Below are 22,577 nucleotides of genomic sequence, written 5' to 3' on the forward strand. Positions count from 1 at the left end.
AGCTTTTGCCTTGGCCCAACCCTGCTGTTTGCAAGCAGATGGGAACTTTTTCTTTCTCTCTTTGTCTGTCTCTGCCTGGCTAGTCAGTCTCTGTCTCTTTTTCTCCCACCCTCCCCCCACCTCTCAAATAAATAAACAATTTAAATGTAAGTTTATTTTGGCATAAAAGAATTGAAGTCCATGCATATGAAAAGGCTTCAAAAGAGTTCCTGGAAATTGTTTATTATGAAAAAAACTTGCATGGATTTCAAAATGTTTCCTCACTCAAGGAAATTTGTCTTTTAATTCTGTTTTTCCACAAACTTTTTGAAGGACTCTTGCATGTTTTCAGTTACTTCCTCTTCTCTGTCCTTTACCCTCCATCTCTATCTTGCTTCTACCTCTTTTTCCTAAAGAACACTCTTCTCAGAACACTCACACACCATTCCATGTGTTAGTCACAAGGCTCTAAAGAGTCCTTCCTCATGTTGCTTTCTCTTCCATCACTTATTCTTTAATCTGGTAAATAATTGCTCTGCCAAAACTGCTTTCCCCTGAAGCACCAAGAAATTTCTGATAAAAGCTGTGTCTCAAAGCTCCCTCCCTGAGACATCTGTATAGTGTGCGGCATGGATAAGCAATCACATTTTGCTTCTACCACCTGTGCTTCCTGTAGTCTCTGATTGCTCCAACTCAGTGTTATTTCACTTTTTTCCTGTATTCATGTCTAAAATATTCCTGTTTCCTATGCCAGTTAATTTTATTATGTCATTAAACTATTTCATTTATTATTATTTTTTCTTTCTCTAACCAGTTTCTTAACCAACATATACTTGGACTTGTACTTCATAAATTTGGTATGAGTGCATGCTATTATATAAATAAATAAATAAAAGATTATATATAAGTTGACCTAAATTATTGACAGAAATACAAAATTTTCTTTGTTAGATGTGTGTGTACTCTTCCAAAGATATTATTCTTTTCAAGACTTGTTTAAGGTAAATGTAGCATGTGTTGAGTGTCTAGCCATTGTTAATCATAAATCATGTGATATCAACTAAAAGATAAATTGAAAATCTCAATATATTATTCTTTAATGTTATCCTAAATGATAATATCTGTCAAAAAATTTGATTAGTGTGGCTTTTCATCTGCTTGCCCATAAAGAAGTCACATAATGGAAACTGAAGAAGATTACTTTCATAGATACAGATAAGTAAATAAATTTTAGCTTAGGTGAGACTAATTTTCTGGTTGTTTTAGAATTGAAAATAAATTTATTTTTTGTTTGTTTCCTTGCAGTTCTTTTTTTTTAATCATGCCTGAGTTTCTGTCATTTAGCATTTTATTTTTTTATGTTAGTTTTTTAGTTTTTTTAAGGTTTTATCTATTTATTTGAGAGGTGGAATTACACAGAGAGAGAGGGAGAGATGGGGAAGAGGGCTTCCATCTGCTGGTTCACTGCCCAAATGGCTGCAATGGCCAGAGCTGGACTGATTTGAAACCAGGCCACAGGAGCTTCTTCCAGGTCTCACGCAGGTACAGGGGCCCAAGTACTTAGGTCATCCACCACTGCTTTCCCAGGCCGTAGCATAGAGCTGGATCAAAAGAGGAACAGCTGAGACAGGAACTAGAACCTATATGGGATGCTAATGCCACAGAGGCTTAGCCTACTAGGTCATAGCACCAGCTCTAGTCTTTTAGTTCTTAACACATTCAGTTTAGTTCATAGATACACTTCTTATTTTTTTTTTTTTTTTTGACAGGCAGAGTTAGACAGTGAGAGAGAGAGACAGAGAGAGAGTTATAGACAGTGAGAGAGAGAAAGGTTTTCCTTCCGTTGGTCCACTCCCCAAATGGTCGCTATGGCCGGCACACTATGGCCCTTGCGCTGTGGCCCTTGCCAGAAGCCAGGTGCTTCCTCCTGGTCTCCCATGCGGGTGTTGGGGCCCAAGCACTTGGGCCATCCTCCACTGCCTTCCCGGGCCACAGCAGAGAGCTGGACTGGAAGAGGGGCAACTGGGCAGAATCTGGGGCCCCAACAGGGACTAGAACCCGGGGTGCCGGTGCCACAGGCAGAGGATTAGCCAAGTGAGCCCATAGATACACTTCTAAGAATATAAGTATATTCCCTTCCTCCCTCCCTCCCACCCACTCTCCTTTCCTTACTTTATGTTTTTTCTTCCCTTCTCCTCTCCTCTCTCTTCCCCTGCCCTCTCCACCCTCCCCTCCCTTCTCCTCTCTTCCCCTCTCCTTTTTCTTTCTGAAAAACTAAATTTGAATCTCTGCTGCCCTATTTTAATGTTAAAAGCATGAAAACTTTGGCTTTGTGTTTACCTATAAACCTTATCCTCAGTTTTGAGCCTTGGCCTGTGTATGCTACTTAAATATGTTATACACTTAAAGATAGGTAAAAGATGCTCATGGTGATATATATTGAAAACTATGATGGCACTTCCAAATATCTGTGGAGAAAGTGGCATTTAAGATAAGTTTATTGTAATGCAAAAACAAATCCATGCATTGTTTTTTCATAATACACATTTCCCATGACCTTTTTGAAAACCTCTTGTATGCATGGATTTCACCATTTTTTCTGCCCAAATAAGCTTATCTTTTGTTTGTTTGGGCAGGCAGAGTGGACAGTGAGAGAAAGAGACAGAGAGAAAGGTCTTCCTTTGCCGTTGGTTCACCCCCAATGGCCGCTGCAGCTGGTGTGCCGCGGCTGGTGCACCGCGCTGATCCAAAGCCAGGAGCCAGGTGCCTCCTCCTGGTCTCCCGTGTGGGTGCAGGGCCCAAGCACTTGGGCCATCCTCCACTGCACTCCCGGGCCACAGCAGAGAGCTGGACTGAAAGAGGAGCAACTGGGACAGAATCCGGCACCCAGATCCGAACTAGAACCCAGGGTGCCAGCGCCCCAGGTGGAGGATTAGCCTATGGAGACGCGGTGCCGGCCATAAGCTTATCTTTTAATGCCATATTCCATACACTTTTTAATGTACCTTCATATATTTGTGCAAGGGAATGCAAATATAAGTTAATTCTGAAGAAACACTAATTGGTATATTAAAGATGCCATGCAAGAAAGAACAAGTAGTGAGAATACAGTCAGTTTTGTGAAAGTGCGATTGAATAAACTGTAATGAGAAGAAAAACTAACCATATCCTTAAAATCCTGGCAGAAAAAAAATTTGGATATAATTAATTAATTATAGCCATAAAATTACCTGTAGAGAAATTTGGAGAAAAATTAAAAGGATTAACATATTTATTGTGATCTCTCAGACAGGGCTCAGAGCTAAGAGGCCCTGTAGAAAGCTGTTTTCATTGTCCAATTTTGAAATAATAAGACCAAAGAGTGTGAGAGTTTGAAAGCATGAGTGAATATACACATTTCAAAAGAGCAACCACCTCTTTGTGAACTGGGTGGTAATTAGCAGAGTGATTTTTTTAAAAGTCAGGATCATATTGCAATGACTGCTTTTACTGTACACTTTGGACATAAATGTTAAAAGTAATAGATGAAATTCACATTTCTTAGGGTCATGGAACTGCTCTTTGACAGTAATGAGTTTCAGAACGAATCTCTCTCCTAAAGCACTCTACGTAAAACGCTACACTGAGGAGATTTGTTGTAGGACATAAATATTTCCTTTTATGTCTAAATATGTGTATATGTGTGATAGTTGAAGGAAAAAAAGTCCTATCTAAGGAAGGAGTAAAAATATGTAGACAAACATACATACAAAAATGCTCACCTTACGAAAGTTACCAAGAGAAATTACTAAAATATTTTATAGAGAAAAGAGATTTACTCTCTTTGGGGCTTTCCAGAAAATATAAGGCAATAACTGTCACAGGCTGGCACTGATGCTCGGTCCAGTGAGGCAGAAACAAGTTTTCTGCTTGACTGCTCGCCCCAAGAGCGATGACTTTCAGCAAGAAAACAAAACAAAACAAAAAACACAAAGAAACGCACTAGAGGTGTATGAAGGAAAAGCTTCAGAATGGATGATGAAATAGTGAAAGCTCTTTGCACAATAGTGATTGGAGAACATGTTTGTTTATACTACTAGACTTGAGAAATAATTTGTAAGTCTGCAATTGTTAAATATGACTGTTAACTTTGCTTTTATTCTCTTATTAATAGCATAATATAATTTACTTTTTCCTTGCCATTAGATTCTTAACAGTTAGAGAAAAACTAGCTCACTTATTTAACAATTGGAATTCTAAATGGTAATTCCTTTACTGGGGTAGTGGAAGTTCATTGGGAAAGATGTCTCTAATTTTTCAGTAATTTAAAGATATTCTCATACTGATGATAATACTGCTTATCTAGTGTCTTATTCACGGAAACAATTATTAAACTTAAATGTTTTTCAAAAAAGTAGATAAATAAATCTTTGAAAAGCAGAGCTGGAGAGAGAGAGAGAGAGAGAGAGAGAGAGAGAGAGAGAGAAAGGAATCGTCCGTGAAGAAATCCAGATAGCTGCAATGTCTGGGACTGGACCAGGCTGAAGCCAGGAACCTGTAACTCCATCCAGGTCTCCTGTATGAGTGGCAGAGGGCCCAAGCACTTGGACCATCTTCCATTGCTTTCCCCAGTGCATTAACAGTGAGCTGTATCAGAACAGGAGGAGCTGGGGCTGGAACTGGTGCCCATATATGATGCTGGTGTCTCAGGTTACAGCTTAACCTGCTGGGCCACAGTACCAGCACCCACAGTTTTCTAGGTGAAGAAGTGGCTCTGTTGTATGTAGGCAATTTCCTGTGTCTATTGTAGTGACTAATAGGTTTAAAATGTCTTAGCAGTATTTAGAGTATTTTTCCATAAGCAGTATCATTGAGAATTTCCTTTATAATAAACATGTTATAGGTCTTAGCTCTGTGGGGGTGGGAGTGGAGGATAGAGGAATGATATTCAATAATGGGTCTATTTGAGGAACACAGTATTAATGATACAGTACTAGGATAAACTACTGAGTATTTCTATTTTAACCTTTTTTGTTTTTTGTCCTATGTCTGAAAACTGCTACCAGTTGGGGCCAGAGAGGGCCCCCTTAAGATATATCAGTATTTTAATCCATATTTCAGAAAGTAAAGCTCTACTTGCCATCAACTTTATGCTCACCTTGCAGCTTTCCCATTGTCCTCAACCTTAGCTACCCAAAGTTAAAGGAATGATTGACTTACATTTCTGTATTTTTCCGAGCTATCTTGTTCAGAGGGATCAAAAACCCTACATATTTCATCTCATGCTCAAGGGACAAAACTCTTTTTAGATGATCTTTACACCCTATGAAGAATAAACGACCAGAAACAGAATAGAATAAAGTCAGAGAGCCAGATAGTATGTTCAAGTATCACGCTCCTTACTAAGATTTAAAAAGGAAAAAAAAAAAAAAGTCTCCAGAGCAAAAGCAATTGCTGAGTGGAAAAGACTTTAATTAGGATAAGACAAAAGACCCTGAAATCAGTTTCTGTTCTCAAGATTTGTATATTTTATTACATAAAGAGTGGAGACCCTACTTACTCATTAACATAATGTCAGTATTACACTGAATACAGTGAATAGCTTGTGTTTCTTGTTTTTATAAATGTTTTCAAATTTTTTTAACTTTCCCCAGGCTTTCAAAATTTTTTTATGTATTCTAATTCTTTCTTAAATTACTCTTTAAAAGCCAGAAGTTTCTTGGTTTTAAAATTGGGCTTAGCTGTCCAACTGATATCTCTTAATTATTCTGGTATTTAATTTCCCAAACTAAATAGTATCCTTTCTTCTTAAGCTTTTAATATATTTTACTTTCAGCATTGATCCTTCTTTTAAACTTAAGAATTGCAGGCAAATTTTAACAAAGTGCTAGCATGTAGGTAAATTTTTTTGATCAGACTCGCAATTCCCGACACCCTGATTTTTTCATAGTTATGGCAGTTGTGGAAACTTCCCGTGATTTTTATGGAGTTAGGATTTAAAAGATTAATCTAATGCACTGAGTGGATTCATTCTCATAATTGAAGGCACCTGGGTTATTTTCTCCCCGTTCCATAATATATGAAATATAAAACTAGTTGAGTAGCTTTCAAATATTAGTTTATGTTATTCAAATAAATAAAAAAAATTTGCACACCAGCTGCCTCCTCCAGGAGATGTTGGACAACTCATGAAAACATTTTTGATTGGCACAATAGCTGATAATATCTAGTAGATAGAGGTCAGTGGTACAACTCCTCCTATAATGCACAGATCACACTCCACAACTCAGAAACACCTGGTCCCGATGTGATTAGTGCCAACTGTAAGGAACATTGATTCATTACAGATGTTGATGCTGGACCACTAAAAGTCCTGGTCTATACACAGATACCTCAACACTTTCTGTTCTGATGGCCTAAACTCTGTCGATAACTATCACAGGAAAACATTAAATGTTCTGTTGATGCACACTGCTAGATTATATCTGTTTCGGCTGTGTTATCTACATGGGCTGCCAAGTTGTTACTGCAGGAAACTGAATTGCATTCTCACAGTTTCCTCTTTGATAAAACTACAACTTAGTGTATTCCCTTGCAAATCATTGTCAGCGATTGCACATTTACAGTTTGATAGTTCACCCTGGTATGGCACATAGAGTTAATGTGACCAGTAGGTAACAACCAAGGTTGCTTTTTTAATCTGTAGAAGAAGAAAAGTGGGTGAATTGAGATTTTATTGTAGATACAGTGTTCAAGGATTTGTTTTGTAATTTTTTATTTATTTCATTTGCCCTTCAATTTTTCCTCTGTTTGTGGAGAACATTCTTTGTGTGTATTTACATCTCAGTGGTATTAATGCATCACTAGCTCCAAATGAAACCGGACCGTTCTTGATATTTTTCTGAAAATTTACATTTTGCTGTTCCCTTAACTTAGAGAAGACTCTTCCATCCACTCTTTAACTGCTAGGCTTTCTGTCTTGTCATTCTTCCTTCCCCAAGCTCAAAGTCTCTACATACTCTTCTTGCTCACTTCCTGTCGTATGCATGATCTTTGTATGTATCAAAATATTTATCAATAAATGCTTGTGAACTGACACTGTTTAAAAATGTACCCACGTGGGGCCACTGCTGTGGCGTAGTAGACTTAGCCTCCGCCTGCAGTGCCTGCATCCATATGGGTGCTGGTTCGTGTCCTGGCTGCTCCTCTTCCTATCAAGCTTTCTGGTATGGCATGGGAAAACAGTAGAAGATGGCCCAAATGCTTGGGCCTCTATGCCCATGTGGGAGACCCAGAAGAAGCTCCTGGCTTCAGATCGGCCCAGCTCTGGCAATTGCTGCCATTTAGGGGAATGAACCAGCGAATGGAAGACCTATTTCTCTGTCTCTCCCTCTCTCTGTCTATGGCTCTACCTCTCAAATGAATACATAAAATATTTTTTAAAATGTACCCATATCTCCATCATATAAAAGGGGCCTGTATACAAAAGTTCTTGTTTCGCTGAAAGAACAAACCTGAAAATCCAAAATATTATTATGATGAATATTTATTTTCATTTTAAACAGCAGAGATGATATATATATAATTATATATATTATATATTTGATGACTATATATATATATATTAAATGCACTCCTGTATCTCCACAGTAGTACAGGAGTTTACAAGTTTATCTTTTATATTGCACTAGAGCTATTTGATACTGAAATAGTTCCTTCATTTTGCAATTTTCTAAGAAATATTTCTAATTTGTAAGTTTTTTGTGGGCAAGATCTAGATATATCCTTTCTCTAACCTCTTGACTTCATGCATTTAGTCTCTAAAACAGTACATTTTAGAAGGATGCTTAACAACTATTTAAATAAATTATTAAACTGACTTTTTCCATATTAAATATGTAATATATAAATCAGTAGGGAAATACTTTTGGTCTAGCATCTCTGCCTCTAAATAGTAGCCCTTACATAATTTTAACTTGCTCAACTTTTTTTTTTTTTAAGATTTATTTTATATATTTGAAAGACAGAGTTACAGAGAAAGGTAGTGACAGAGAGAGAAAGGTCTTCCATCCGCTGGTTTACTCCCCAGATGGCTGCAATGGCCGGAGCTGCACCAATCCGAAGCCAGGAGCCAGGAGCTTCCTCCGGGTCTCCCACGTGGGTGCAGGGGCCCAAGGACTTGGACCATCTTCTACTGCTATTCCAGGCCATAGCAGAGAACTGGATCAGAAGTGGAGCAGCCGGGACTAGAACCGGCACCCATATGGGATGCTGTGCTTCAGGCCAGGGCTTTAACCCACTGCGCCACAGTGCCGGCCCCATTGCTCAACTTTTTGAAAAGAAAAAATTTCTCATCCTCTGATACAGTTTGGTTATTTTGACAGATAATGTACATACACATTTAAACTCTTTAGGATAGTGATCCATATACCTTAGCTATTATTATTTTTATTAATATTCCTGAAATGCAGAAGAAGCAAATTGCCCTGCAAATTATATGGTATAAATGAGCTCCCATGAGAAAAACATTTTTTAAAAATAATTTAGACAGTAAAACTTGTCTTTTTGCTTTTTAAAAAAAGATTTATTTATTTGATAGTCATTATTACTGAGAGAGGGGAGGAGAAATAAACAAAGAGAGAGAAATCTATCTACTGGTTCTCTCACCAGATGGCCGCATTGGCCTGGGCTGGGTCAGGTTGAAACCAAAAGCTGGGAGCTTCATCTGGGTATCCCACGTGGGTGACAGGGGCCCAGACATTTGGACCATCTTCTGCAACTTTTTCCCAGGCCATTAGCAGGGATCTAGATTGGAATTAAAGCAGCCAGGATTCGAGCTGGAACCCAAATGGGATGCCGGCGTATCTTGAAGGTCTTTTTTTATGTCAATTAAGTCCTTGGTATTGTGTTATCTAATTAGCTGTTACTCCAGTCCTCCTTTAACTCCCATTTTATTAAGATTCTCTTTTCATTTCCTTTTGCCTATTGTTTGCATAGCTGTGTTAAAATATTTAGTTATTTTTATTTTAAAAATCTAGGTCATTTAGTATAATACTATTTTCAGATTAAGAGCACCAGCATTATCTGGGAAAAAAAAAGAAAAAACCCAAAACCTTTAGCAAGATGGTAAACAGAGAACACTTTAGTGGATGACAAGTTTTTTTCTAGACAACAGTCCTGTCACCTTCAATTGCGGCTTACAGTTGCTTGATTACCTTTAATCATGACAAAATTTCTTTTTACAATGCTTATTGTAAAAATGCTTATTACCCTTCAAGGCAAATTTGATTGTTCTCTTTTTATTTTCTTATTTAGAGTTCTGACTCCATCATTTTATATTCTGTTGATTTCATTGGAATCAAATATCTGGGTTAGAATATGTTTTATGGCTTTGATAATCAAAAATTTTTTAAATTATAAGTTGGGAAGACATCATTCAGTTGTCTATTATATTTCTGAATTCATGTTAAATGATACTAATCAGCTATAAAACAAAGTGCCTCCACCAGCAGCCACCACACCTCCCTCTACCCCTCACAGGCACATACTTCAATTTAAATCTAAGACTTTTTAATGATTCTGTAATCTGGGTTCTGTTTGTGCCTACGAATTGCTTTGAACAGAGGAGGTACTTAATAACTTTGTGAATGAATACAAGAGCTATGCATATTTTAGGGATAATAATAAAGGAATCAGTAGACTGTGGAGAAAAATGCATGAAAGTTCATATTCATGATTTAACCTGGGTCTGCCATTGGAGTACAAAGGGTTAAACTTCTGCGTGCAGCACTGACATCCCATATTGGAATGCTTGTTCCAGTTCTGGCCATTCTGCTTCCAGTCCAGCTCCATGCAAATGGGCCTGAAAAGGCTCAGATGATGGTCTAAGTACTTGTGACCCTGCCACCCATGTGGGATACCAGGATGGAGTTTGTGGCTCCTGGCTTCAACATGGTCCAGCCCTGGTTGTTGGGGGAACCATTTTGGAAGTGAACAGTGGATGTTAGATCTCTCTCTCTCTCTCTCTCTCTCTCTCTCTCTGCCTTTCAAGTAAATAAATAAGTCCAAAAGGATTTAATCAAAGAGAATGAATGAAAACTCTATAAAATGTAATAAAGGACTGTTTGTCTTTAGGGCTCTTGTATCCTCCTGCCGTCATCCTCCTTCACTGTTGAAAACCTATTGCCTCTCAACTAGTCGTTAGTGCCATGTTTGACCCTCTAATGGATTCTCAGTGGGCACCCTACATATGCTAGAAAATGCTCCTTTGGAATAGAGATTTCAGACTCCCAGTGCATCCCAAAGCCTGGCTTCTTTGATCTCAACAACCTAAAGCCGTTCAAAATAGAAACCAAAATTGTTCAATCCAGATTTCCTACTTGTCTTGAACAAAACAAAAGATGTCACAGCATTGGACCTCCCATTTCTTCATGACTGCAGGTTTCTGGAACTGACTTTAACAGATGGGACTTAAACATTCAGCTCAATGTATGTGCTTCTGTTTTCACTAATCCCATGGTAAGCTGCCTTACCCTGTTACCTTCTGAATCTCTGTAAGGCTTTTGGCCTATGCTCTGTTTTTATCCCCAGAGAGCTTCCCTGATATGACCTATATTTTTATTTTGATGTTTTTATCACCACCAGCAATATAAATACTACTACTTTCAATGTTGTTGTAGTTTAAAGAACTGAGTTTTTGAAATGTACATGATAAGTAGTTATATATTGATCTTATATGCAGGGTAGCTTTTATTACCTCTTTTGTTTGGAGATTAATACATAAACAATTACTATTCATTGTATTTAATATATGCTCTTAGGTGTCACATCTAAAGAACCTGCATAATGATGGAAAATGAATCCTAGGGAAAAAAGTGGTTCAACTAATATTTTCATTAGACCTCCTCCTCTCTGTTGCATCTTTGTTAGGCATTATCTCCTTTAGTGCTCACCCTGGCTAACCCCATATTCTCATAATGTGAACCTTTTCCTAAGCCAAGGATCTGGGTGTCTGAAATACTGTAAGAATCAGCCAGTTGTCAGAATACATTAAGTGGTTGTCATTTGTATTGAAGGAAAAATAGCTTCTTAAATTTCTGAGAGTCTTCACTGAATTTTTAACTTGCCTTTTATATTGAGAGATACTAGTTGATAATATCAGTAAATAATAATCATTTTGTGCCAGTGCCCCCAGCATATGGTAGCCGGCAATATTTTACTTTGCTGAAGAGAAGCTTAAGTGAATGAATGGACTAGAGTGATGATGTTTTGATTTGCTAAGTAGAACCGTTTTTCAAGGTTTACTTCTAAGGAATTCTATTGCCTACACATCACTTGACTGGTTTTTGCTTTTTTTTTTTTTTTTAGGTTTATTTTATTTATTTGAAAGACAGAGTTACAGAAAGAGGTGGAGACAGAGACACAGAGAGAGGGGTGCTCTATCCATTGGTTCACTCCCCGGATGGCCGCAATGGCCAGAGCTGAGCTCATTTGAAGCCAGGAACTAGGAGCTTCTTCCCAGCCCCCAACGTGGGTGCAGGGTCCCAAGGACTTGGGCCATTTCTCTGCTGCCTTCCCAGGGGCATTAGCAGAGAGGTAGATCTGAAGTAAGTGCAGCCAGGACTCGAACCGGTACATCAGGCTGGGGCTTTAACCTGCTGCGCCTCAGTGCCAGCCCCTGTTTTTTTTTTTTTTTTTTTTTTTTTAATCAAAATAATTTCCATTATTCTTCATGGCCAATTTACATTTGAAAATATAGTTTATTTTGAACTGTAATGGCAAGGCTTTCACTAAAGCAAAAAGACTTGAGTTGTCTTGATAGGGATTTTTGTGGGCTAGATTGGGCCTAAATTTCTATTCCAGACTCTTGTCTTTTACTTAAAGAAGCATTCCTAAGTACAGGCACAAACAGGACATGCAACCTGATAACATTTATTTATAGAGTGCCCACACGCACATGTGGATTTCATTTAGGGAGAGTGGGCCAGGAAAGGTAAAGAGAGAGATATTCATTACCTGCTCCCTCTGGGTCCATGAGGAGAGAGAGCTTCAACTTTACCTGATTTCTTATGAGTTTATAAATGGAACTATTAACATGGTACAGCCTCCAGGTCCTGGTTAAGGGGAAGTACTTCCTGGGGAAGGGGTCATTGGATTGACAGGTGGGTGGATATGATCATACAGAGTAGGGAAGGTGTGGCTTCCAGCTCATGAACTTTATATGTTTCCCTGACTCATCCCATTTCATTGATGATGTATTATGTAGAGCTCATTGTTTTATAGGAAAGCATCTGTTGTAATTTAGGAGAGATTAGACTGTCTTTTCACTGACAACAATACACTTGCAGAACACTTTTCAGATAGTGTGAGATAGGTGTTCCTTAGATAATGTTAGAGGCCTGACATTGGACAACTAGTTTCGTTGAAAAGTTGTTTTTTTTTTTAACTTTTATTTAATGAATATAAATTTCCAAAGTACGATTTATGGATTACAATGGCTTCCCCCCCATACCGTCCCTCCCACCCACAACCCTCCATTTCCCACTCCCTCTCCCCTTCCATTCACATCAAGATTCATTTTCGATTATCTTAATATACAGAAGATCAGCTTAGTATACATTAAGTAAGGATTTCAACAGTTTGCTCCCACACAGAAACATAAAGTGAAAAATAATAGATGATTTTTTTTAAATGATGATGAAATCAGATCAGACCTATTGTCATGTTTAATCCCAGTGAGAGTCAAGTTGGGAATTGATAATTTCTTTTTTTTTTTTTTTTTTTTTTACAGAGGATCAGTTTAGTATGCATTAAGTAAAGATTTCAACAGTTTGCACCCCCATAGAAACACAAAGTGAAATATATTGTTTGAGTACTCGTTATAGCATTAAATCTCAATGCACAGCACATTAAGGATAGAGATCCTACATGAGGAGTAAGTGCACAGTGACTCCTGTTGTTGACTTTACCAATTGACACTCCTGTCTATGGCATCAGTAATCTCCCTATGCTCCAGTCATGAGTTTCCAAGGCTATGGAAGCCCTCTGAGTTCTCCGACTCTTATCTTGTTTAGACAAGGTCATAGTCAAAGTGGAGGTTCTCTCCTCCCTTCAGAGAAAGGTACCTCCTTCTTTGAAGACCTGTTCTTTCCACTGGGATCTCACTCACAGAGATCTTTTGCCAGAGTGTCTTGGCTTTCCATGCCTGAAATACTCTCATGGGCTTTTCAGCCAGATCCGAATGCCTTTAGGGCTGATTCTGAGGCCAGAGTGCTATTTAGGACATCTGCCATTCTATGAGTCTGCTGAGTATCTCACTTCCCATGTTGGATCACTCTCCCCTTTATTTATTCTATCAGTTAGTGTTAGCAGGTACTAGACATGTTTATGTGCTCCCTTTGACTCTTAGTCCTTTCATTGTGATCAATTGTGAACTGAAATTGATCACTTGGACTAGTGAGATGGCATTGGTACATGCCACCTTGATGGGATTGAATTGGAATCCCCTGGTATGTTTCTAACTCTACCATTTGGGGCAAGTCAGCTTGAGCATGTCCCAAATTATACATCTCTTCCCTCTCTTATTCCCACTCTTATGTTTAACAGGGATCACATTTCAGTTAATTTTCAACACTTAAGAATAACTGTGTGATAATTACAGAATTAAACCAGTCATATTAAGTAGAACAGACAAAAAAACTACTAAGAGGGATAATGTATTAAGTTGTTCATTAACAGTCAGGGCTATGCTGATCAAGTCACCGTTTCCCATAGTGTCCATTTCACTTCGTTGAAAAGTTTTTAAGTTTGAAAACAGTACTTCTTTTTCTCTGGATGCATAATTCTTTTGATTTTTTAAAAAACAGAAGTTAAAGATCATGATTTTCAGAATGAAATCAACTGTGTTGTTATATGGAATTTTCTATCAGAAAATCTTATTGAAAACCAATACTTTGTACTTTGATCAATTGGGAGGAGGACTTGACCAAAATGTCGAGTAGGGCAACTTCCATTCAAGTACCTGTTCAGTAAAATGTTGGAGAGCAGTTATTAATATATAAATATATGGGCCAAGAACTAATCTAGAGCCTTAAGTTAATTCATCTACTCCTTATACAAACCAATATTGTAAGAAGAAATATTAACCTTCTTTTGCATATAAAAGAATTGATGTCCATGGAGTTTAAACAACTGGCTGAAGTTCTCACAGCTCCTAAAAGGCAGAACTAGGATTGAAGAATAAGCCTTCAATCACTGTGTTCCAATGCCTCTCATTGTGAGGGAGTTGGCTGAGACAGTGGCAAGTCTACAACTTTATGACTTTTTTTTCAACTGGGATAAAAGTTATGTCAGTATCTGGAGACTGGGAGGACAGGTAGGTTAGTTCTACTCACCTGCTGTCTTGTGTTCCCGTGACTCATACCAAGGCTTCAAAAATATTAATTAACACATGTCATGGTTCATTTAATATTTGCAACCATGGAGTATCATTAGAAATCCCCAATACACTGAATCCCATAAATAAATAGTTCTGTGTCAATTAAAAACAAAGTTAGAAAAAAGAAAAAGGGGAGAAAATTCACTGATTAATTCAAAACTAAATGCTGATCCAAGTGGAAAGAACAGACACAAAATGAAAGTTGTTAATATAGTATTAATATAATATAACGGAAATAAATATCTGAGTGGACAAGAACATTGATGTTTAATTTCAAATACATTCTTTTTTTAAATTATATTCTTTTACCTGGGACTTCTTTTAAAAAAATAGAAAAGTTGTTTCACTAGGCCTGTTCTCTCAGATGAAAGCTATAAAAGTTAAATGAAGTTAAATTATTATAAAATGTACAAAATGTGAACAAATAACAATATATCAATTATACCCCCACCAAGGATTACATTTACTTTAATAATTGTCTTTGTGTGGCTCTTCATATTGTATACTCCAGGTCTAATCAGTGAATTCTGAAAAATTCACCATTTGAATCAGAGCATTTAAAAATAGTCACAAGATCTAATTTTAATATTTCATATCTTCATTCTTTCACTAAACAAATATTTGCAGCCATTTATTGAGTACCTACACTATTTTTAAAAATCAATTCAGTATATTTAACATATCCATCTCCTTTGCTGCAAAGGAAAATTCTTCCTCTGTAATGTCTCCATTATTCAGTACCATAATACTTCCAGGATAACATAAACAACCTTTGTTCAAACCACTTCACCAACACAATATATGTAGTATAGGACAGTATTGTACATTTTTAAATTCTAAGGCATCTCACATACATACAAAGGAAAACTGGTAACTTTTAGCCTCCTGTTGAACACTGTTACATTCAGAAGATTCAAAGGTTATTATGGAAAAGTATTTTAAATTATGATATAGCTGTATTAGAATTTTGAAAAATTATGAAGAAAATGATTGTAAGATCTCAATTTTCATTACTGCTATGATCTATGTTTATTTTTTACAAGTAAATTTTTTAAAATATGGAATGTGGGTTTTTCAAAAATAGGTGCCTATTGTATTATACTGTTGTCTCACTTGATCTTCATAGTGACCCTGACTTAATTGAGTACTGGATAAAGTGAAAACAATTTAGGATGAGAGGGACATAAATATTTGCCAAACTGCTGCCTACAGAGGCTCCAGTTCTCCCTGTTCTTTGAGATTTTTCTCTCAGGAGGCACAAACTACAATTTCAAAATCACTGGACCCAATTTCTCAGACTGGTGACATTTATTCAATTTATCAAGTATTTCAAATGTGGGAAATATGCACAAGTCTCATGAAATCCTTAGGAAGTTTTACATTGTAGTATTTATTAAATAAACAGGGCGTGTAAAAGGAGCAGACAAATGATATCAGAAAGCAGATTAAAAACTATGAAGGAAACAAAGTTAGAAATTTTAAAAAAAGACTTTGAGACCATGACATCTTGGACAAATGTGCTCTAATTTATAAGATTTAATTTTTAGATCAAAATTCATAGACTTATTTTTTATTGTTTTTTTTTCTGTCCTCAACATTTGCTGAGTGGTGGGAAAAGGAGAAATTAATATCTTTGGATTATAAGAGAAAGAACCCATCTTGTAAAGAATATGCAACAGGAAGGCCCAATAGAATTTGAGGATTTTACTTTGAAATAGTTCATTGGAATAGGAATGACAGTCTCTCTAAGGAGTAAAAGTGTGAAGGGAAAGATAAATACCATATAGCATATAGCATGCTAAACTAACATCTTCAACAAACGTACCTTCAATTTTAGATCGTTAGCATAGATACACTAGGAGTAGATCCAGTTAAATTGTGTGTCTATTAAGATGGAGGGGCTGGCACCGTGGCTCACTTGGTTAATCCTCTGCCTGCGGCACTGGCATCCCATATGGGCGCCAGGTTCTAGTCCTGGTTGCTCCTCTTCCAGTCCAGCTCTCTGTTGTGGCCCGGGAGGGCAGTGGAGGATGGCCCAAGTGCTTGGACCCCTGCACATGCATGGGAGACCAGGAGGAAGCACCTGGCTCCTGGCTTCGGATTGGCATAGCTCCAATCTTAGCGGCCATTTGAGGGGTGAACCAACGGAAGGAAGACCTTTCTCTCTGTCTCTCTCTCTCACTGTCTAACTCTATCTGTCAAACAAATAAATTAAAAAAGAGATAGATGGAAATTAAGGTTCTAGAGTTCTTCGTAGAATCTTAGTAAAATTTATGCCCCCCAAAATGTAGCCTATATTAGCAAAATTGACATTTTGAGAACTGATTATTGTTTACAGCCCTTGTCTCTCCTGTTCTGTGTTTTTTTTTCCTTTTTATTGAATTCTTAGTGGAGAGTTAAGATTATAAAATAAGCTGAAAATATTTCATTGTAAAAATTAAAAGACTAATAAATGAAAGAGGAGGGAAGGTAGGCTGGGAAGTATCATTATGCTTCTAATAAAAATAATAATCAGGTTATAAATATATAAAACACATATGCATATACATACATGAGCAATGAGTTCAGTGCTTGATTTGACGACAACTTCCAGGGATTATAATAATAAATAACAAATTCACCTAGAGAAGAAAAATATTTTTCAATTGTTGAAAATGAAATTCTTGAAAATGAATTTTTCAGTTCATTGCATTTGGGACCATGAATTATACATAATTTGAAAAATTATGCTGTGATAGCTGAAACATGTGAAATCATTTTTATTTGAATGCAATTTATGAAGATTTTTTTGCCTTTATTTTCACTTGATAACAAAGGACTGTATTTTTTTTCCTTTATTATAGACAAAGGGTTCTCAAACCGTGACACCATCTGGCACTCAGAAAAAAGTTAAGAGAACTCTGCCAAATCCACCTCCTGAGGAAGCTTCCACAGGAGCTCAGTCAACGTACAGCACAATGGGCACCGTTTCCAGGAGAAGGATCTGTAGGACCAATACGATGGCTCGAGCCAAGATTCTCCAGGACATAGACAGAGAGCTTGATCTTGTGGAACGGGAATCTGCGAAGCTTAGAAAGAAACAAGCGGAACTTGATGAAGAAGAAAAGGAGATTGATGCCAAGCTGCGGTACTTGGAAATGGGAATTAACAGGAGGAAAGAGGCATTACTAAAGGAGAGAGAAAAGAGAGAGCGAGCCTACCTGCAAGGCGTAGCGGAGGATCGTGATTACATGTCTGACAGTGAAGTGAGCACTGCCAGACCAACCCGAATAGAAAGTCAGCATGGTATTGAACGACCCAGAACTGCTCCTCAACCCGAATTCACCCAGTTTATACCACCACAAACCCAAACAGAATCTCAGCTAGTTCCTCCTACAAGTCCTTACACACAATACCAATACTCTTCCCCTCCTCTTCCTACCCAAGCACCCACCCCGTACACCCAGCAATCCCATTTTCAGCAACAAACGTTGTACACTCAGCAGGTTTCACCTTATCAGACTCAGCCAACATTCCAAGCTGTGGCAACAATGTCCTTCACACCTCAAGCGCAACCTACACCAACCCCACAACCTTCTTACCAGTTACCGTCACACATGATGGTAATTCAGCAGAAGCCACGGCAGACTGCATTGTATCTAGAGCCCAAGATAACTTCAAACTATGAAGTGATTCGCAACCAGCCTCTGATGATAGCACCTGCTTCTACTGATAACACATATGCTGTTTCCCATCTTGGTAGTAAATACAATACTTTAGACTTGAGAATAGGTTTGGAGGAAAGAAGTAGCATGGCAAGCAGTCCTATATCCAGCATATCTGCAGATTCTTTCTATGCAGATATTGACCATCATACTTCACGTAACTATGTTTTAATTGATGACATTGGAGAAATTCCCAAAGGTACAGCAGCATTAAGCACTGCATTTAGTCTTCATGAAAAGGATCTGTCAAAAACGGACCGTCTGCTCCGAACCACTGAGACTCGTAGATCTCAAGAAGTGACAGATTTCCTAGCACCTTTACAGACTTCTTCCAGATTACATAGTTATGTGAAAGCAGAGGAAGACCCAATGGAGGATCCCTATGAGTTGAAGCTTCTGAAACAGCAGATTAAACAAGAATTCCGTAGAGGGACGGAGAGTTTAGATCACCTTGCTGGTCTCTCACATTATTATCATGCAGATACTAGCTATAGACATTTTCCAAAATCTGAAAAATATAGCATCAGTAGACTCACACTTGAAAAACAAGCAGCAAAACAGCTACCAGCAGCCATACTGTATCAAAAGCAGTCAAAGCATAAGAAATCACTAATTGACCCCAAAATGTCAAAATTTTCACCTATTCAAGAAAGTAGAGACCTAGAACCTGATTATTCAAGCTATATGACTTCAAGTACTTCATCTATTGGTGGGATTTCTTCAAGGGCAAGACTTCTTCAAGATGATATCACTTTTGGCCTTAGAAAAAATATTACAGACCAGCAAAAATTTATGGGATCATCTCTTGGCACAGGACTGGGCACATTAGGGAATACTATACGGTCAGCTCTGCAGGATGAAGCAGATAAGCCTTACAGTAGTGGCAGCAGGTCCAGACCTTCCTCCAGACCTTCTTCTGTTTATGGGCTTGATTTGTCAATTAAAAGAGACTCTTCCAGCTCCTCACTAAGACTGAAAGCTCAAGAGGCTGAAGCTCTAGATGTTTCCTTCACTCATGCCTCACCATCTTCAAGAACTAAGCCTACTAGTTTGCCAATTAGCCAGAGTAGAGGAAGAATACCAATTGTGGCCCAGAATTCTGAAGAAGAAAGTCCACTCAGTCCTGTTGGCCAACCAATGGGAATGGCAAGGGCTGCAGCTGGACCCTTGCCGCCAATATCAGCAGATACCAGGGATCAGTTTGGGTCAAGTCATTCATTGCCTGAAGTTCAGCAACATATGAGAGAAGAATCAAGGACTCGTGGCTATGACCGCGACATAGCATTCATCATGGACGACTTCCAACATGCCATGTCAGATAGTGAAGGTAAATTGGGCCTCACAGCTCGCTGTTACTCTCAAAACTCAAACTCTTATTTTTCTGCATGTTTAATTTTCCTTCTTGAAAGATGTAGTCTACCTTTCTTGGTGCGTCTTTTGCATGTTTACTTCAATTTGATTTTGTGTAAATGGAAATTTAATCTTCTGTATAGATTTTGTAGCATGCTTTTCTTTATTCATTTTTAATTTCTTCTTTTATTGTTCTGTTTCCTGATTGTTTGGTTGATTTGTTTCGTGTCTGCTTTTCTAAAACCATTATCAAATAATTCTATCAATAAAATATCCTCATCCTTTAAATCTGTAGTTGTAAAATTTTTCATTGTATGTATCTTTCATTATTTAAATGTTTTGAATTTAATGATCATTTTATTTCACTTTGTGACATTATTAAAATTATAAAGTACTAAAATATTGACAGCCATTAAATATTATTATGCTAGACTTTGTAAAGACAGAATTATTTATGTTACTTTCATGAGGTAATTGTTTATTAATTTGAAGGACTTGTGAGAACTTTTAGATAGAAACACATATTAGTTTAATTATAATTTTATAATCTCATTAAATAAAATATTTTTATTTTTCTTTCATGAATATTGAAAAATTTGTTCATTTTGCATTTTATGCTAGAAAATGTAGTACTAGCTGGTGCCGCGGCTCACTAGGCTAATCCTCCGCCTAGCGGCGCCGGCACACCGGGTTCTAGTCCCGGTCGGGGCGCCGGATTCTGTCCCGGTTGCCCCTCTTCCAGGCCAGCCCTCTGCTGTGGCCAGGGAGTGCAGTGGAGGATGGCCCAGGTGCTTGGGCCCTGCACCCCATGGGAGACCAGGAAAAGCACCTGGCTCCTGGCTCCTGCCATTGGATCAGCGCGGTGCGCCGGCCGCAGCGCGCCGGCCGCGGCGGCCATTGGAGGGTGAACCAACGGCAAAGGAAGACCTTTCTCTCTCTGTCTCTCTCTCTCACTATCCACTCTGCCTGTCAAAAAAAAAAAAAAAAAAAAAGAAAATGTAGTACTAAATAAGATTGAGTATAGATAATTTTCTGAGTACATACAAAGAATTTTTTAGATTTAAAATTGAAAATTTCTGAGCTGCTTTTGTGATTTTAGCCATTTGAAGTCCATGCCTTACTGGTGTACCTATTTACCCTTTTCTTTGACTTTACCTTGTACCATCCTGTGTTTTTGCCCTAGGTTGTTTTGCTAATTTTTCATATTGAACAAGTACTTTACAACAAGCACATGCTTAATTAAAAATGGCTTAAGGGAGACTGCTTTGTTAAATCATGTGGAACCATAAAATTCTAGAAAATTATCTGGTCAGGTCTAATTTTGAAGATAAGGGAGAAGTGGTTGGTACAGGGTTGTGAAGTGTCCTGCCCATGCCAAAGGGACTCCTGACTCTTGGATCCTTTTAAAAATTCCCTCTGTGGCTTACATTTGAAAGTAGGTGTGATTGGAATTCTGGAAATAAAATATTTCTAATGAAATAAAATCATTATTATTTATGCCTTTTGAGGCTCCCAAGGAGTAAGCTAACATGAACATTCTTGAGAACTTGTCAAAAGTGTGTTTAAATGAAAAGGATTTCCTTTCTACTTTTGGATCCTAACACAGTTATGATTCTTGAAATGTAAACCTAAATTTTTATTTATTTATTTATTTTTTTGACAGGCAGAGTGGACAGTGAGAGAGAGAGACAGAGAGAAAGGTCTTCCTTTTGCCGTTGGTTCACCCTCCAATGGCCGCCACGGCCGGCACGCTGTGGCTGGCACACCACGCTAATCTGAAGCCAGGAGCCAGGTGCTTCCCCTGGTCTCCCATGCGGGTGCAGGGCCTAAGGACCTGGGCCATCCTCCACTGCACTCCCTGGCCACAACAGAGAGCTGGCCTGGAAGAGGGGCAACTGGGACTAGAACCCGGTGTGCTGGTGCCGCAAGGTGGAGGATTAGCCTAGTGAGCCGCGGTGCCGGCCATAAACCTAAATATTTTATAGAACTAAAATAATCACAGGGTCTTGAAGGAAGACAAACTTCTTTCTTTATGACGTTCCAACAAGCTTATCACTCTCTGATTCGTTTTCCTCTAGACCAGCTGTTGGATTGACAGTTTTTAGTGACAGTTATTTAATTAAATAAAACACTCAATTTGTGGATTTTTTTCTTTAGCCAATTGTTTGAATGAATCTACACAGTTAAGCAAGAATTGTGATATGGAGATAGTCTTTAATGTTTGTTTTTGATAATCCACATTTTAAACCATTTTATACAGAAAAAATGTTGCAGAAGAACAAGAAAACTCTTCAGTATTCATATCTGTAAAATGACACAATAAGACAAAAAATCTAGAGAGTCTATGGCATAACTAATCATGATGAGAGATTAATGAATTGATTTATTCAGCAAAGATATTTTGTCATCGTGTTGCCAAATGTGGAGATCTTTCTGGATATCCCAGTGTGTGGCGCTTATTTATATACAACCATTTAAAAGTACCTGGCTATTTTATTTCTCATTTATATTATGTTGATATAAGATTAGACAAAGGACACTATAACAAATTATAGATGTAATATTATGTATGTGAATTGTGATGACTTTCCTTAAAAGATGTATGTAAAATGTTATATATTTTCTGTGCCTTTATATCACATAAACATACTAATTTTTATCATAGTAAATAATGATCTACTTTTCTTTCAAAATATTGAATTCCTTGGGTATTCAATGTAAAAAGTAGAAACTGTGTCTTCCCAGTTACACAACTGCTGAAATTTATGAACTCAGAATGTTAGGGATATTTAAAATGAATTTTTAGCAAATATATCTTATATTTGTGTTTGAATGCTAACATAACTTAACAATATAACATATAGTAGGTAATATACTATTATGCAGATGAAACAAATTTAACTCTTAAAATTTTTTGTTGTATACATCCTGTAAATTCAGGTAAACTCTAGATTATTGATTGGAAGATTTTTTTTCAATTGTGTCTGTAGGGTACTAGTTAATTTTGAAATCTCTCACTTAAGATAAAATCTAGATAGATGTTATTTGTTATCTAATATTTATGGTTGTCAGCTTGAGGCTAAACTACAAACAGTCATATGGCATTTATTTCTACTGCCACAAGTCTT

At 37.6% G+C, this 22,577-nt stretch overlaps 1 protein-coding gene and 1 long non-coding RNA gene across 12 annotated transcripts in view; one reads left to right on the forward strand and one right to left on the reverse strand.

Moving 5' to 3' along the window:
- PCLO (piccolo presynaptic cytomatrix protein) overlaps window positions 1–22,577 on the forward strand; it is a 524,563-nt gene that overhangs the window by 303,915 nt on the left and 198,071 nt on the right. For all 10 annotated transcript variants that reach the window (XM_051842636.3, XM_089329389.1, XM_051842635.3 and 7 more), the window contains one exon: window positions 17,239–19,426. In XM_051842636.3, the coding sequence (XP_051698596.2) occupies window positions 17,239–19,426 (2,188 nt within the window). The remainder of the gene's footprint in view (window positions 1–17,238; window positions 19,427–22,577) is intronic.
- Window positions 13,418–22,577, reverse strand: part of LOC149127508 (uncharacterized) — a 127,368-nt gene continuing 118,208 nt past the window's right edge. For both annotated transcript variants that reach the window (XR_016231685.1, XR_016231684.1), the window contains 2 exons: window positions 16,947–17,016; window positions 13,418–14,766 (listed from right to left, as the gene is read on the reverse strand). This is a non-coding gene — a long non-coding RNA (uncharacterized LOC149127508). The remainder of the gene's footprint in view (window positions 14,767–16,946; window positions 17,017–22,577) is intronic.

This window comes from Oryctolagus cuniculus, chromosome 3 (assembly GCF_051225735.1).
Source record: "Oryctolagus cuniculus isolate XC-2025 breed Fujian yellow rabbit chromosome 3, ASM5122573v1, whole genome shotgun sequence".
Lineage (NCBI taxonomy): Eukaryota > Metazoa > Chordata > Mammalia > Lagomorpha > Leporidae > Oryctolagus > Oryctolagus cuniculus.